General features: G+C 43.4%; 1 protein-coding gene across 1 annotated transcript in view; it reads right to left on the bottom strand.

Annotated features, from left to right (window-relative positions):
- Positions 1-17,109, bottom strand: part of LOC127003279 (BAI1-associated protein 3-like) — a 317,122-nt gene that overhangs the window by 108,818 nt on the left and 191,195 nt on the right. The window contains exons 4-5 of the mRNA XM_050869734.1: positions 5,786-5,941; positions 446-512 (exon numbers count right to left, since the gene is read on the bottom strand). Coding sequence (XP_050725691.1) covers positions 446-512; positions 5,786-5,941 — 223 coding nt within the window. The remainder of the gene's footprint in view (positions 1-445; positions 513-5,785; positions 5,942-17,109) is intronic.

The raw sequence follows: 17,109 nt of genomic DNA, 5'->3' as shown, positions 1-17,109 counted from the left end.
GTTGTCCTTTTCTTCTCTTTCTTTTTCTCCTTCTTGTCTTCTGTTTACTTCTTCTGCTGATACTACTACAAGAACGACTACTACTACTACTACTACAATTCCTCCTCCTCCTACTCCTCCGCTTTCTCCTCCTCCTCCTCCTCCTCCTCCTCCTCCTCCTCCTCCTCCTCCTCCTCCTCCTCCTCCTCCTCCTCCTCCTCCCCTTCCTCCTCCTCCTCCTCCTTCTCATAATTCTACTACCACCTCTACTACAACAACTACTACTACTACTACTACTACTACTACTACTACTACGACTACCCACACAACCAACACAGCCTCTGGCACGAAAATATTAATGAATTACGTAAGGAAGCGAGAAGATTACACAAGATAGCGAGGACAAGATTGCATAAGACAGCGAGGACAAGGCGGAGCAGCCTCTCCACTTTACTCATTTGCTCACCATTTGGGTCCTTGGCTTCCAGGTTCTCCGCCTCCACCACCACCAGGTTCAGGACGAGGATGGGCGGCTGCAAGAACAGATGGGGGGAGAGGAGTGTCAGTGTAAGGGCTAATACTATATGTTAACACGGCTTTCAGTACCAGAAGGGAAAGATCGAGGTTGGGCGGCTACAAGGAGAGAGAGGGGATGGAGATAGTCAATGTAAGGGTTAATACTGTATTCAAAAGAGAAGGGGGAATGAGACAGTTAATGTAAAAGTTAGGTAATATTATATCTTAGCATGGCTTTTAATACCAGAAAGAATATGTAGTCAGGGTAGGCATCTTCCAGGACAGACAGGGGAAGAAGACTGTCAACATGAAGGTTAATGTTATATTCTAAAGAGACGGAGGAAGAAGATAGTTAATGGAAAGGTTAATACTGTATTCCAAAACGACGGAAAAAGAAGGGCGTAAATGGAAATGTTAGTACTATATCATGGCATGGCTTTAAATACCATAGGGAAAATAATTTGTCAACACGAGGTTAAAATTAGTTTTGAATCCACTTCCTGTTTTATAAAGAAAAATAAGGCTGGCTTTTAACATTAGTTGGACACGTTTCTATTTTTAAATATGGGACTAACTATTTATATGAACACTCTATATCTGCATCACCAATGGTATACATTTTTACTCGAAATCGTTTATCGTTCCCCAAATAGCACTGAACATAAAACATTTTATTCTCATTCATTTTACAGTAAGCAATTTTTTTCTAATTTTAAAGAGAATAAACCGTAGAAAAAAACACTAACTCACCCATAATGCTTTAAAAACCGTAACAAAAAATATCACCAAAACTGTAACAAGACCCACACGACGCATACAACACCTGATGGAGAGTCTCTTTGTCTACTCTTTATCTCGTCGTACATTCCTAGGAGTCGTTCCTCCTTCGTATGAGTCATTACCGCTCCTTTCAGTTATCCCTCCCTCCTTTCTGACTATACCCATCACAAAAAATAATAATAAATGATATAAAGTAAAGTAACACGCAATGCAAGGATATTATCTTCCCTGAGACCACTTCGTACACAGGACCGAGACAACCAGACAAACGTACCATTAATAATGTAACTAGCATAAATACCCTTCCATCCATCACCACACACATAGCAGCATTATTTCATGTCAATAACCACCCACCCACCCACACACACACACACACACACACACACACACACAGACACAAGCACTGTCAACATGAAATATCCTTTTGAGTAGCCTGTGTTTGCCTGTTATTCAGCGCCCCCCGATGCTGGTTTGCCCGTGATGGATGGTGAAGGCTGGTTTAAACACGTCAATCACTTCTTTCTGTTGTCAGACTACCACCCCCCCACCCGACCCACACCCCCTCCACTCCCTCCTAATCCCGTGTCAACCTGTCTACTTCCCCCGCCCCCCTTTTCACTCCCTACGCACCACAGAGATGAGTACTAAGGCAACATGCAGCTATAGCGTATGCCCAAAACATTACCTTACACCACATGAGACTTGCCCTCATCATACCGTTCCCTGTTCTCCTCCTCCTTCCCTTCATTTCACTATCATTCTTCCCTTCACTGCCTCCCCTCACTCCCTCTCATTCAAGCTTCCTCCCTTTCCTCTCCTATCACATCATCTTCCTTTACTGCGTCATAATTTTCCTCCCCTTCCTCCTTCTCCACCCTCTCCAATCTTTCCTCCCCTTTCCTTACATTCACAGCACTCTTTCAAGTGTTCTCATCCCCTTTAATCCATTCCAGTTCCTCCATTTTTCCATCCCATCTTCCCCTAACTCCTATCACATCGCTCATCGTTTCTATTCTTTTCCTTACTATTTCTCATCTTTCTTTTCACCTTTTCATCTCAACATTTCTTAACCCCTTCACATCTTTCTCTCCTTCCATTCTCTTCCCTTCCATATCTCATCTTTACCATCCCCGCCTCCCCTCTACCTCCTCTTCTACTCCCTTTCCCCCTTCTATTCTTGCCTCCATCCTTCCCCTCCTTCCCCCCACATTCCCTCAGACACTGATGGATGGTTGGGGCGAAGCGCGTTGTCTAAAATTAGTTTCGGCCTAGCTGTTTTGTTGTTTTGTATTTAGATGGATTGATTTTCCTAAAGCAGTGGAAGAAAAGATGTTGACCCTGCTACAATAGACATACCACTTTTTTGGGGGTTCTGAATCAGTCCAAGTTATTAAAGCAACGGTAAGGAATAAAATGCAGGTCAAGTAGGAAAGGTAAGAAAGAAAGGTTAGAAAGTTAATTAAGACAGAAAGATAAAAAAGATTAGAAAGATGACAAAGTGAGTTAAAATTGAAAAGTAAATAAGTTTGAAAGGTAAGGAAAGTAAAAAAAAGGAAGGTAAGAAAGGTTAGAAATGAATGCTAAGAAATAAAATTAGTAGTAGTTGTGGTAGTAGTAGTAGTAGTAGTAATAGTAGTAGTAGTAGTACTAAGTGGTATTCTTTTTCTTATTCTCCCTATTATTAACATTATTATTGCTGTTGTTATAATGCTCATGCCTCAACACACACGCACGCCTAGTAAGAGCCCACCGGTGCTAAACATGTGCACGCGACGGCAGCAAACACTGCATTGGTCCCATCAGCGTCTCTCCGTGACGGGCTGTGACTGCCTTCATTCTGCGCCACACTGTTTGTTCTTCCGCGAGGCGTCCACCGTCGCCGATATTTTAACCGATACTCTTTTTGCCTCTCTCCTTTTTCATTTTACAGTGAGTACACCTCGCGACGCGTGATGAAAGGGAAAATAGCTCTCTCCTTGTCTGTCTGTCCGTCTCTCTCCCTTCCTCTCTCTATCTTTCTTTTACACACACACACACACACACACACACACACACACACACACACACACACACACACACACACACACACACACACACACACATACACACACACACACGGTAGCTCAATCGGTAGAGCGCTGCGCTGCAAGGCTTCATGGCCAAACAGGCGGCGGTTCGAACCCCGCTCAGGCCGGATTCTTTCCGTTGACTAGGAGTGGTTACTGTCCCCCTTTGAGCAAGGGGGGTAGGGTGTGTGGTGTGTGAGGTCCTGTCCTGCCAGTACCCAGAGATCGACGATAATGAATGCTTGCTCACGTCGGGAGGGTACCTGCTGGCGAAAGCGAGTCCAACTCGTGATCAGGCCGTGGTGAATTACACACACAAACTTTTCATGTTGAGGAGCATGAAAGCACTGGGAGCCGCCCAAAGGACCCTCAAAGACCTGTACACCACCTTCATCCTCCCCAGACTCCTCAACGCCTTTCCTGCTTGGGCTTCCTCCATCAACAAGACCCAGCAACGCCAACTAGAGAGAGTGCAGATGCGGGCTTGCAGACAGATACTGGGCAGTTCTTACGCCAACTACGAGAACGCACTCACCCAGCTGAATCTTCCCACCCTTCAGGACCGATACCACATAAACCTAGCCAAATTCGGCAAGTTCTTCCTCCGCAACCCCCACCATAGAGTCCTACTCCCACCCGCCCTCCCTCCCCCCACTAGACCCACAAGACACCACAATATTCTCGTCCCGGTCAGAGCTCACACAGATAGACACCGGCTTAGCACAATACCGGCACATGTAAAGGTCATAAATACCACCATGATCACATGACCCCTCCACTCCAACACACACAAACACACACACACACACACACACACACACACCAACCACCCTTCCCCACTTCCCCCCATCACTCATCACATGAATCTCATTGTATTTTGTGTATTTTAAGCATTGTGGCTGCCAACAAATGAATAAACCATTTATTATTATTTTTATTATTATTATTATTATTATTATTATTATTATTATTATTATTATTATTATTATTATTATTATTATTATTATTATTATTATTATTATTATTATTATTATTATTATTATTATTATTACTATTATTATTACACACACACACACACACACACACACACACACACACACACACACACACACACACACACACACACACACACACACACACAGCTGTCTCGCACTTCCCCGCTCCTTGCATCTCCGCTGTATCTCGATGACAAGAGGGGAACAAAACTCGCCTGATTTTACAAGCCCTGCAATCACTCGCCCGGCATTGTTTTTACACGTCTTCAAATGGGAAACACGAAGAGAAGGGAAATGGTTGGGGTCCACTCAATTTGTATGTACGGTTTCTTTTGCTCGTGTGTGTTTCGTTTTGCTTTGTGTTTCGTGTGGCGGTTGTTCAGAGAGTATTTATGTATTGCAACAAAAGATCGTATGCTATTGTGTGTATATTGAGGTGTGGTTTATTTTCGTATATGATTTGTCACCGTGTTTCTTCTCTCTCTCTCTCTCTCTCTCTCTCTCTCTCTCTCTCTCTCTCTCTCTCTGTGACCCGCCATTGTTCACTAATTACAAACCTTAATATATAGCCACTAAATTACATGAAAAATCAGATTAATTAAACCTTGCACAAACACAATTTCGCGCCGCTAACGCTTCCGTCCCTTCCCTCCCTCTCTGTAGCCTCACCGCGCAATCGCTCACAAATTTGCATCCATCCAACGCATTCGCCTTCTCTGCCATCTTTTCCCCGGGATTGACCAAGGGACCCAAACAAGAATACACAAGACGTCAATTAACATTTTGTCTACACCCGACAGCGCCTAAGAACCAGATATTCAACTCCAATATTAACTAACCTGGAAATCTAAAGAGGGAGGATGCACAAGGATATTTGGAGACTTCGCTCTGCGTCTGTCTACACAAGCCAGCCCCTGAGTCCCAGCTGTTCGTAGTCTGACTTTAGTACGCTATCACTCTTGTGGGTATAAGCGACTAGGGTATGCTCGCCAGTCGGTACGCATTATTTTGATCTGCAGTGCGGTATGATCTCGCATCTAACGACATCCCATCCAACAATTTCACAGCAAACGACACGATTGGACCTTTTTTTTACAACAAAGGAGACAGCTTAAGGGCACAAAAAACGGAAACAATAATAAAAAAAAAGCCCGCTACTTGCTGCTCCTAAAAAAAGAATCCAAAGAGGTGGCCGGAAGAGAGCACATTTGTATCTAACGATCTAACTCATTTCAGTAAACGAAAAACTACCCAAGAAAAAGTTTCCTGTGGTACACTAAGAAAATATCGTCCAAATAATGTTCCCCAATCGTTATAATGACAAGATTAAATTTGCACACCTCAGTTCCTTTTTTCCTGACGTATGTGCAAACTGGAAGAACTCTTTAAACACTGGCGAGGATAGCCCAAACATCCTCCCATTTTGAGCCCTCTCGGCCTACTGACCTTCTCCTCCTGCGCCACGGCCTGCAGTCTGATGTGGTCGTGGGGTTCGATGTGGAAGGCGGCCTGCGCGTAGTGAGGCAGGTCCTCGGCCGCGTGTTGCTGTGCCCCGACCTTGTGGAACACAGTGTACAGCACCTCCACGTACAGCGCCTCGCTCTGGGGACAAGGAGAGGAAGGGTGTTAACTCGGTAGCTGCGTGGATCATGTTTCTTACAGACCAATAAAATAAAAGAGAAAAAATCATCACTCATGCAAACCATTCAAAATATATATCAACGCATTGTAATCAGTTTATGCATCATCTATTTTTTGGGGTTCATATCATGGCAAAAATTTAGCCTGTCGCTGATACAAGGAAAGCCACAAATTTAGCCTGTCGCTGGTACATGGAAAGCCACAAATTTAGCCTGTCGCTGGTACATGGAAAGCCACAAATTTAGCCTGTCGCTGGTACATGGAAAGCCACAAATTTAGCCTGTCGCTGGTACATGGAAAGCCACAAATTTAGCCTGTCGCTGGTACATGGAAAGCCACAAATTTTGCCTGTCACTGGTACATGGAAAGCCACAATTTAGGCCCGTCGCTGCTACCGGGTTAAAGGCCCCTCTAAGCGAGTTAAATAGAAAAAATCATCGCTCTTGCAAACCACTTCATAATATATAATTATATCATCGCATTTTGTGATCAGTTTATGCATCGTCTATTTTGGGAGGGTTATATCATGGCAAAAATGTGCCCCGTCGCTGGTACACGGTAAAGCCACAAATTTGGCCCATCGCTGCTACCGGGTTAATAAGGGAGTGTTTGACCGAAGATATTCACGGAACTATACGTCTTGTTAACAGGAGCAAAGAATGTTTACGATCATGATGAAATGTAGAAGAAGTGAAGAAAAGTGTAGAAACTGTGGTAAATGAACAGAAGAAGGGTATTTTTTTACAACAAAGGAGACAGCTCAAGGGGACAAAAAAAGGGGACAATAATAAAAAAAAAACGCTACTCGCTGCTCCTAAAGTGTCTTGATACCCTCCTCTTGGAAGTGTTACGCTGAAGAGAGATACACGGAACTATATGGCATGTTGAGAGGATAAAAAAAAATGTGTATGGTCATGAGGAAATGTAGAAAAATGTAACAAAAAATGTAAAAATTGTTGTAGATGGACATAAGATGGGTATTTATAAGCGAGTGTTTTGCTGGAGAGATACACGAAACTTTCCGGCATGCTGACAGAAGTTAACAATAATGTGTATGATTAGGAGGAAATATAGAAATGAGCGTTTTGGTCGGAAATGAAGATATAGAAAAGACGACAATATACATAGAGGTGTTAGCTGGTGGTAGATACAGGAGACTTTTACTAGTATGAACAAAAGAAAAAGGAAGAATAAATGTGTTACTTTTAGATTAGCGTTCTGTGGGGACGAAATAATAAGTGACTGTGTTCTAATTACATTACTTCATAAATGAGACTTGTCCATGCCAGCACCGCCTCTTCCAGTGTTATTTGACCTTTCAAGCATCCATCAGTCACACGCAGCTTAAGATGGAGAGAAGGCGCGGCTTGCTCGTGGCTGGGGGAGGGGAGGACCTATTTCCAAAGCTTTTTTTTTACGTGCTCGCCTATAGCGCCGGTATAGGCTTTCTTCAGGGACCTGGTGGTCGGCCCAAGCCCGTCATGGCGCAGGCAATTTTTATAGTGGCGCCATTTATTCTTGGCTCATGCTGCCCCCCGGAACTCATTCTTACAGCATGTGGGTAGTTGTAGGCTACTCGGCGGTGACTGAAAAATCCCAAAGTGGTAACGTGGGGATACGAGCCCGCGACGTCTAGCACGCGGTGAATGCAGGGCCTGCACGCTAACCACTCAGCCACCGCCTACCTGAATAGATATTGGCGGATGTTGAAGATAAAAGCACAAAAACTTCTAATAATGGAATAGAGGAGAAGGGATAAATACATATGTGTGTGGGAGTAGCACCAACAGAGTTATAGTGAATCCATGTGGGCAGAAAGAAAACAAAAAACAAATGAGCAATTAGTAAGAGTATTTTGCTGATGAGAAAATAACTATCCTCTTAATGGCAAGATGACAGCAAAGAAAAATACAAAGGGAGCAGCCGGAGAGCAGTGACTAAGTGATGACCGAGTACAAGCGAAGGGTTGGAGAGTACGGATACAAATGGCGGCTCGGCACGGAGGTACTAATGAGGTCTTAAGGGGGAACAGGGAGTGACTTTTGTGATTAATAAATGAATGAAAGAGGAACTGTGATGAGGACAATATTATGGGGGAGGGCTGAGGGAAAGTGAAAAACGAGCGAATGAAAATATTTTGTCTTTTCCAGTGAGAGAAAATTAAAGCAGGGTGGAAGACTATAGCATTAAAATATCCTTTATAATGTTGTGCTCGCAAAAATAAAAATAAAACATTCCAAAGCGTGAAAGGCCTAGAATAATAAAACGAACAATTAATAGGTGAGAGGATTATGTGGATGTTTTAGAGAGAGAGAGAGAGAGAGAGAGAGAGAGAGTACCTCTCTCTCTCTCTCTCTCTCTCTCTCTCTCTCTCTTCCTGTAACTTCTCAAAAAAAAAAAAAAATACAACTGCACAAAATCCTACATTGGCACTAGATAATTCCACAAAGGGATTAACAACTAGAGATTCTTATATTTAAAAAAAAAAAAATTATTCGAGGAAGTTTAGAATCTTAACCAAGTCACGTGTCGCCCAGACCACCTGACACCAACACTCAGTCATCCGCTAACATTGGCTTACCAGATAGAAAAAGAAGGAAAATAATAATAATAATAATAATAATAATAATAATAATAATAATAATAATAATAATAATAATAATAATAATAATAATAATAATAAGAAGAAGAAGAAGAAGAAGAAGAAGAAGAAGAAGAAGAAGAAGCAGAAGAAGACGAAGTAAAGAAACAGAAGTGGAGGGAAAAGAGAAAGAAGGAAGCAGAAAAACTGAAGGAAAAGGAAGAGGAAGAAAGAAGAGGAGGAAATATAAGGAAGAAAAACTGCATAAAGATACCCATCCTCGCTGAACCCTCGACGGCGGCTATTGGCTAAATCACCGCATGAAGGTAAGAAGCCATCAGGTGTACGAGCAAGCCCCGCCCGCCTCCTCACCTGCCCCATTACCTGCACGCAACGAGCTAGTCAGGTAGGCAGCGCTTGGAGGGATTACTCGTTTTTTCCTCTCGTCTTCTCCCCGTCGTCGTTATCGTTTTAAGTTAGATGATTATGAATTCTCTCTTTTTTTCCTTTACGGCCAAAACACTTCCACTGTCATCACCGTCATTATTACGTGAGGTGTTAAGTCGTTAGTTTTGATGGTGCCAGCGCAGGAGCCATGCATCGTTAAGCGTCATTACTGAGGGAGGGTGTGTGGGTAGGTTTATAATTTTGTTTGCGATGAAAATTTTGCGAGTATTAGTGCCCAATCGGCTTAGTTTCTCTGCCTTTCGTTAATGGTGTTTACGCCCGTCACCGTCAGCGGCACCGTGGAATGCAGCCAAATACGCGAATCTTTAATGCGTGTTTGTCGAAGTTTAGTCCTCCGATTTTTAGCGTATATTGAAAAGAGGAGGATGAGGAGGAGTAAATATGTCTGTGGGTGATAAACACTGAACTACAATGTGCATGAGCAATAGGAAAAGGAAATAAATGAGTGCGTTTGTGGGAGGTGGACACACATATATAGGATGAAAGTGGGCTTGGGGAAAAATACACTTGCAGGTGGCAGATGGGTAGTAATGACCTCTCTGTAATTAGTCATGGTCACAAAGTCAGCCTTAAAAAAACAAAAAAAAAACATGCACGACTGCGGTCCCTAAAAACAATGTCCACCCACTGATTGTCTCGTTTGAATAATGAAAACAAATGGTCAACGTAACGCAGATGGAAGCGACAACAATGCCCTAGAGCCACAAAAACAAGGAAAGGGAAGGTAAAGTGGAGAATTTGTAAAGGATAAACAGAGTCAGTAATTTAGGGGCTTACCGTGCAGAAAAAGAGTATAGAAGCTTAATCTACATTCATGGAAAGGCGTAGATTTTAGATGATATAAATGAAGTTACTAAATGGATCGAGGGGATTAATCAGGGCGACTTAGCTAAACTACTCAAACAGCCAAAAAAAGTTGACTGATAGCATTGAACACAAATTAAATACATTCAGGTTCAGGAAGGATAGGAAAAAAAATGGGTCATGAATTGAGTGCTGGACGAGTGGGAGAAATTTAGCAGATTGGTTGATGTAAATACGACTGAAACTTGGAAATTGAGTTGGAAATTTGGTGACTAATCAGTTCTCAGGAGCTGTTGTGTGTAGGCCATCGACTTCTTATAGCCCCCTGGCACCCTTGTGTGTCCTTGTGTATAAGGGTGATTATGGGAGGTGACAAAATCTATGATGTCTGTGGATAGGAGACTGTAAGAGGTAACATAACCTATAATGTGTACGGATAAGAGGAAATGAGGACCGAAAACGAGTACCTAAGTGTATGCTGGATAAAAAGAAAGGAGACAAAATAACTGGGTTTGGACTCAGTTAGCGGGAAAATAACTGGGTTTGGACTCAGTTAGCGGGAAAATAACTGGGTTTGGACTCAGTTAGCGGGAAAATAACTGGGTTTGGACTCAGTTAGCGGGAAAATAACTGGGTTTGGACTCAGTTAGCTGGAAAATAACTGGGTTTGGACTCAGTTAGCTGGAAAATAACTGGGTTTGGACTCAGTTAGCGGGAAAATAACTGGGTTTGGACTCAGTTAGCGGGAAAATAACTGGGTTTGGACTCAGTTAGCGGGAAAAAAAGACAAAGAAAATAGTCTTCATTCATCGTCCCTTCGTATTGTTACTTTTCTGCACTTTACTCCACGTCCGACTTATATGTTAAAGCATCGAATCTCCGGCTGCTCCCTAACCACAAGTGACGGAGGGGGGAAAGGGGGGCCAAGGGACAAGTGGAGGATCAAATCAAAGGAAGGGAAGGCAAAGTGGAGGATCAAAACAAAGGAACTGAAGGTAAAGCTGACAACCAGAAACAAAAACAAAGGAAGGGAAGGTAAAGTGGAGGATCAAAACAAAGGAATGGAAGGTAAAGTGTAGAACCAGAAACAAAGGAAGGGAAGGTAAAGTGGAGGATCAAAACAAAGAATGGAAGGTAAAGTGTAGAACCAGAAACAAAGGAAGGGAAGGTAAAGTGGAGGATCAAAACAAAGGAATGGAAGGTAAAGTGGACAACCAGAAACAAAAACAAAGGAAGGGAAGGTAAAGTGGAGGATCAAAACAAAGGAATGGAAGATAAAGTGTGCTCGATGCTGGAGGGTGTGCATGCCAACCAAAATCCCACTAAACCCTCAAGGACTTTCCATTTAACTTAGATGTGCAGGGACAACCTTTACCCAGTCCAGCACTATACAAAGGAGACGCCTTACAACCTAGCAGGGAAGGTGGTGTTAAAGAATTGATGTTTACTATGAAAATGTTTGGGTTTGAGCGCACAATCACCACCGTCTTTCATATGCCAACCCCACCAAGATTATCGTCACTTTGTCGCTTTCTGCAGCTACTGAGACACACATAAAGCCTCTTACACAGCTTATCAGGGAGACGATTATCAATTTTATGGCGAAAGCTCTGGCGTCATAAATATCTGATCGTTCTCTACTTCACACTTTCCACTCCTATCATAATCACCATTACCACCACACCGCGCGCACCGCCAAGGCTGCTAGGTAGTTCTCGACACACACACACACACACACACACACACACAACGTTGATGATACTTTTAACGCACACATACCCTACTATGATGATTAGGAAGTATTGCCTTGAAGTGAACTATAAAATTTCTAATGTACACAACTGAAATGAATATTCCCGTTCATTGTATGGCTACTTTACAGATATTTTCAAACACGACAGAATTATGTTTTTTTTTCATAAGTACCAATAACCTTTCAGCAATTATTCATCGTCACAAAACCCTGAAAAAAGCATACACGACTCGGACGCGTTAAAACAATGTCCACCCACCTGATTGGACTGTTTGAATATTTAAAACTAATGGTCTGTGTAACACTGGAGGGAGCGACAGCCAAGACCTAGAGACACAAAAGAAAAGGAATGGAAGACACAGTGAAGAACAAAAACCACAAAAACAAATGAATGACATGTAGACAGAAAAAGGACCATCAAAACAAAGGAAGAGAAGGTAAGGTGGAGAACCAGAAACAAAGGAATGGAAGGTAAAGTGGAGGATCAAAACAGAGGAAGGGAAGGTAGAGTGGAGGATCAAAACAAAGGAATGGAAGGTAAAGTGGAGGATCAAAACAAAGGAAGGGAAGGTAAAGTGGAGGATCAAAACAAAGGAATGGAAGGTAAAGTGGAGGATCAAAACAAAGGAAGGGAAGGTAAAGTGGAGGATCAAAACAGAGGAAGGGAAGGTAGAGTGGAGGATCAAAACAAAGGAATGGAAGGTAAAGTGGAGGATCAAAACAAAGGAAGGGAAGGTAAAGTGAAGGATCAAAACAAAGGAAGGGAAGGTAAAGTGGACCATCAAAACAAAGGAAGGGGAGGTAAAGTGGACCATCAAAACAAAGGAAGGGAAGGTAAAGTGGACCATCAAAACAAAGGAAGGGAAGGTAAAGTGGAGGATCAAAACAAAGTAATGGAAGGTAAGTGGAGGATCAAAACAACAGGAAGGGGAAAGTAAAGTGGAGGATCAAAATCAAAACAAAGGAGGAAGGTAAGAAAAAGAAGAACAAGTACAAAAAACAAAGGAAGGGAAGGTATATTGTAGAACCAGAAATACCAAAAAAACAAAGGAATAATCCATAAAACATAAAAGCAAAAGCATCAAAGCAAATGAATGGAAGGTAAAGGGAAGAAAATAAAAGCACAAAAAAACAAAGGAGTGGAGGTAAACATGAGAACCAGAGGAACGAAAAACAAAAGGAATGGTACAGCAAGTGGAGAAAAACTAACACTAAAAGTAAAGGAATCGGGAATAAAGTGAAGTATAGAAACACACACAAAGAAAAACAAAGGAATGGTAAGCAAAGTGAAAACAAAACAGAATAACAAAAAATAAAGGAATCGTAGGTAAAGTGCAGTAAAATGTTGCGTGTATTTCCTCCCTGCCTTCACTTAACCGAGACGTGTATTTTGTTATTCCACGAGTTGTATTTTGACGCACAGTGCATAAGCTTTTCTATTTACCAACGCACCTACAGCCCACGCAGCCTATTTATACCTGGGGCTGGGGCACCTTGAAACAGTATATTGACACGTCCATTCCCTGTACATTCCCTGCCTCTGTTACTATTTCAGGAGCAGCGTCTCTGATTTATTTATTTATTATTGCATTTTCCATATGAACACACACACACACACACACACACACACACACACACACACACACACACACACACATACACACACCACTCTAAAGATTAGAATCTGTAGATATCATTATTATTATTATTATTATTATTATTATTATTATTATTATTATTATTATTATTATTATTATTATCATGATTATTATTATTGTTATCATTATTATAATCATTATCATCATCACTCATCACATTGTTTACATGTATTTTGCCCATGCAATTATGTAAATTTTCAGCTCTAGAGCTGCAATCCTTCCCCTTAATAAACCGTTTATTATTATCATTATTACACACACATCATTTTTTTACAGCACTAGAATAAACAAACTTCAATACCTCAATTATATTTTTATACATAATGCATTAACGATGATTGCCACGCCGTGCAGGTTTTGTGTGTGTGTGTGTGTGTGTGTGTGTGTGTGTGTGTGTGTGTGTGTGTGTGTGTGTGTGTGTGTGTATGATTTGACAGGTTCCGTCCTCACCACACCTTCACTTCGTTCAATTTGAAACGCACCTCATTACCTGCAAAGCCATGGTCAAGTTTCATTTAGTTTCGTGCTCTGTTCCTTCCTCAGCGAGCGACTGCTACGGTGAACGATTGGTTAAGGATGATGCGGTTAGCACTGGTTAAGTCAGGCTTGTTCAGATTAGGGTTAGGTAGGTTAGGTTTAGTAGAGTTTGAGTTAAGTTTAGGTCTTATACGGTTTGAATGAGGCCAGTAAGGTTTTTATAAGGCTCGGCTAGGTAAGGTTAGGCTGTACTGGGTTGGTATGGTTTGGTTTGGTTTAGTTTAGTTAGATGAGGTTTAATTTCGTTGAGATGAGTTTGGTTTGGTTAGGTTTGGCTTGGTAAGGTTATGGTGGACTGGCTTGGTTCGGTTTACTTTGATTTGTTTTAGTTTAAGTAAGATTTGGTGTGATGGCTTTTAATTTAGTTCGGCTGAGTTTGGTTAGGTTAGGTTTTGTTAACTTTGGCTCGGCAAGGTTAAGGTGAACTGGCTTGCTATGGTTTGGTTAGGTTAGGTTTGGTTTGACTGGGCTACTGTTGGACACATTGAGGTAAGGTATGGTCCAAAAGGTAAGTTAGTTAGGTGATGTATGGGTATGGTTAGGGGAGGCCAGATGATGAGGATGGGGTAGATGATAGATTACACACCATGAATAAGGGAAAGGGGAACGAATGAGGTAGCAGAGTTATCTCTCTCTCTCTCTCTCTCTCTCTCTCTCTCTCTCTCTCTCTCTCTCTCTCTTTTCCCCTTTCCCTCTATCTTTTCCCCTTTTCCTCCCTATCTCTTTTCCCTCTCCCTCCCTTTATATTTTCCCCTTTTCCTCCCTTTCTTTTTTCCTCTTCCCATACCTCTCTCTAAATAAAAACCCTCCCGTCCATCACATCAACGCACCCTAATTAATCATTCCCTTCTCTAATTCCCATACATTACACCGCTCCATCTTCCGGGCAGCAAGTAACACCTGGACACGAACGTTAATTATTACCTGTACCTTAGCGCGCAGATAGTATCAACACCTTTACGAAGCGAGGGGACGAAGGGAAGAGAAAGAAAAAAAGAAAAGAAAAAGAAGGAGCACGGGGGAGATATTATCGTCGTGGAGTTTTATCGGTGTGAGTGACAAACGGCGGCGGCGGCGGTGGTGGTGGTGGTTGAGGTGATGGTGATGGTGGTGGTGGTGCTACTGAGGGGGATAATGACGGCTATAAGTGATGGTGGTGGTGGTGGTGATGGAGGAAGTCATGGCACCTATAATAGTGGTGATGATGGCAGAGGTAATGGTGATGATGGTGATGATGGCGGTGTTGATAGTGGTGGTGGTGGTGGTGGTGGCGGTTGTGATAATGCTGGTGAAGATGATGTTGATGGTGATCGAGATGGTGATAATGGTAGGGTGGTGGTGATGAAATAATGACGATGTGTGATGATGATACTAGTGGTGATGACGATGATGATTATGTGGTGGTGAACGAAATGGTGGTGAAAATAAGAGCGATGACAATGTTGGCGGTGGCGGTGGTGGTGGTGGTGGTGGTGGTGCTAGGGACAAAAGCCTCACCTCACCCGCATCGTACGTCCGCCACCAAAATCATGAAAAAGAAATACTCCATGGATAAATAATTCGGTGAGCGGGCGAAGGGAAAGGAAAGGTAGGAAAGGAAGGGGCGGAATGGCAAGATAGGAGAAGGGAAGGAAAGGGAAGGGAAGGAAGGGGCGGGATGGCAAGATAGGGGAAGGGAAGGGAAGGAAAGGGAAGGAAAGGGAAGGGAAGGGAAGGGAAGGGAAGGGAAGGAAAGGGAAGGGAAGGAAAGGGGCGGGATGGCTAGACAAATAAAAGGAAGGGAACGGAAGGGAAGGGAAGGGAAAGGAAGGAAAGGACGGGATGGCAGAACAAATGAAGGGAAGTGACGGGAAGTGAAATGAAGTGAAGTGAAGTGAAGTGAAGGGAAGGGAAAAGAAAAGGAAGGGGCGGGATGGCTAGACAAGTGATGGTAATGGAAGGAAAGGAAAGGAAAGAGAAGGGAAGGGAAGGGAAAGGAAGAGAAGGAAAAGAAAGGGAAATGGAGGGAAGGGAAGAGAGGAAAGGGGAGGAATAGCTTGACAGATGAAAGGAATAGAAGGGAAGAATGACACACCGACAAACAGACTAAAAAACAGACGAAAGTAGAAGAGGTGAAGAATGGGTCCGAATGAGCTAATCAGTTGTGACAAGGGCGAACGAAGAGAAGAAATAGGGGTGAGAAGAAGAAAGGAGAGGGACAGAGAGACAGACAGACAGACAAGGAGGGAGGAGAAAGGATCATCAACAATTTACAAAGAGCCAAGCTGTTATGAAAAGGAAGCCAACAGGTAAGAATAAGGACGGAAGGGAAGGAAAAGAAAAGGGAACAGGCAGACAGACAGACAACCAGGCAGGGAAGGGAACGGGTCATCAACACTACACAAAGAGCTAAACTGACGTGGGAAGACCTGACAGAGGAGAAAGAGAGGGAAGAAAGGGAAGGGAAGAAAACATAAGGGAAGCGCAACAGGCAGGAGGAGAGGGAGAGGAGAGATACAGGGTCATAAAACCTAAGTTGACGTGAGAGAGGTAGACAGGTGAGAAAGATAGGGAAGAGAGGGAAGGGAAGGAAACATAAGGGAAGCGCAACAGGTAGATAAACAGGCAGGCAGGCAAGGGGAGGGAGAGGAGAGAGAGAGGGAGAGAGAGGGTCGTAAACGCTAAGGTGACGTGAGAAAGATAGGAAAGCAAAGGAAGGGAAGGGAACAAACGGGAAGGGAACAAACGGGAAGCGCAACAAGCAGATAAACAAGCAGGCAGCAAGGGGAGGGAGAGGGGAGAGGGAGAGAGAGAGAGAGGGTCGTAAACGCTGTCCACAGAGGCACAAGCTGTTGCTCCCCTCCCTCCCTCCCTCAGCCTGGAGAAGCAACAGGCACGGGAGGCACTTGTTGCTTCCCCTCCCCCAGGCCCGTCCCGCCCCCTGACACCCCTGCCAAAACCACCACCACACAGAGCAGCGCTGCCAATGACGCTTCCCTGGTGGCGTGCTTCAACTGCCCCGTCTTGCTTTGCCTTAACGTGATCTTTCTCGCGTTATCAGGCCGAGGGGAGCGTCTGCAGGGTCCAGTGGGCTCGGCATGGACCAGCTGGCTCGGGAAAAGGCTTGGGACGTGTTTTTCTCCCTCCCGAACCCTGAGAGGACACATGGCGGACGCCGAGCGAGACTTCACACAGATCAATAAATACTGTGTCCGATTTCCTGCCACGAAGATCGGCTTCCTCTTCCCTGACCTCGACGGCCTTGGTGTTATTCTTGTTCCCTAAATGTTGTTATGACCTTTGAGAGCCGCTACGAGGGGAAGGATGGGGATTGGGGGTGGGGAGGAAG

The sequence above is a fragment of the Eriocheir sinensis genome, chromosome 3, assembly GCF_024679095.1.
Source record: "Eriocheir sinensis breed Jianghai 21 chromosome 3, ASM2467909v1, whole genome shotgun sequence".
Lineage (NCBI taxonomy): Eukaryota > Metazoa > Arthropoda > Malacostraca > Decapoda > Varunidae > Eriocheir > Eriocheir sinensis.
The sequence above is the reverse complement of the archived record's forward strand: the minus strand, read 5'-3'. Positions and strand labels throughout refer to the sequence as shown.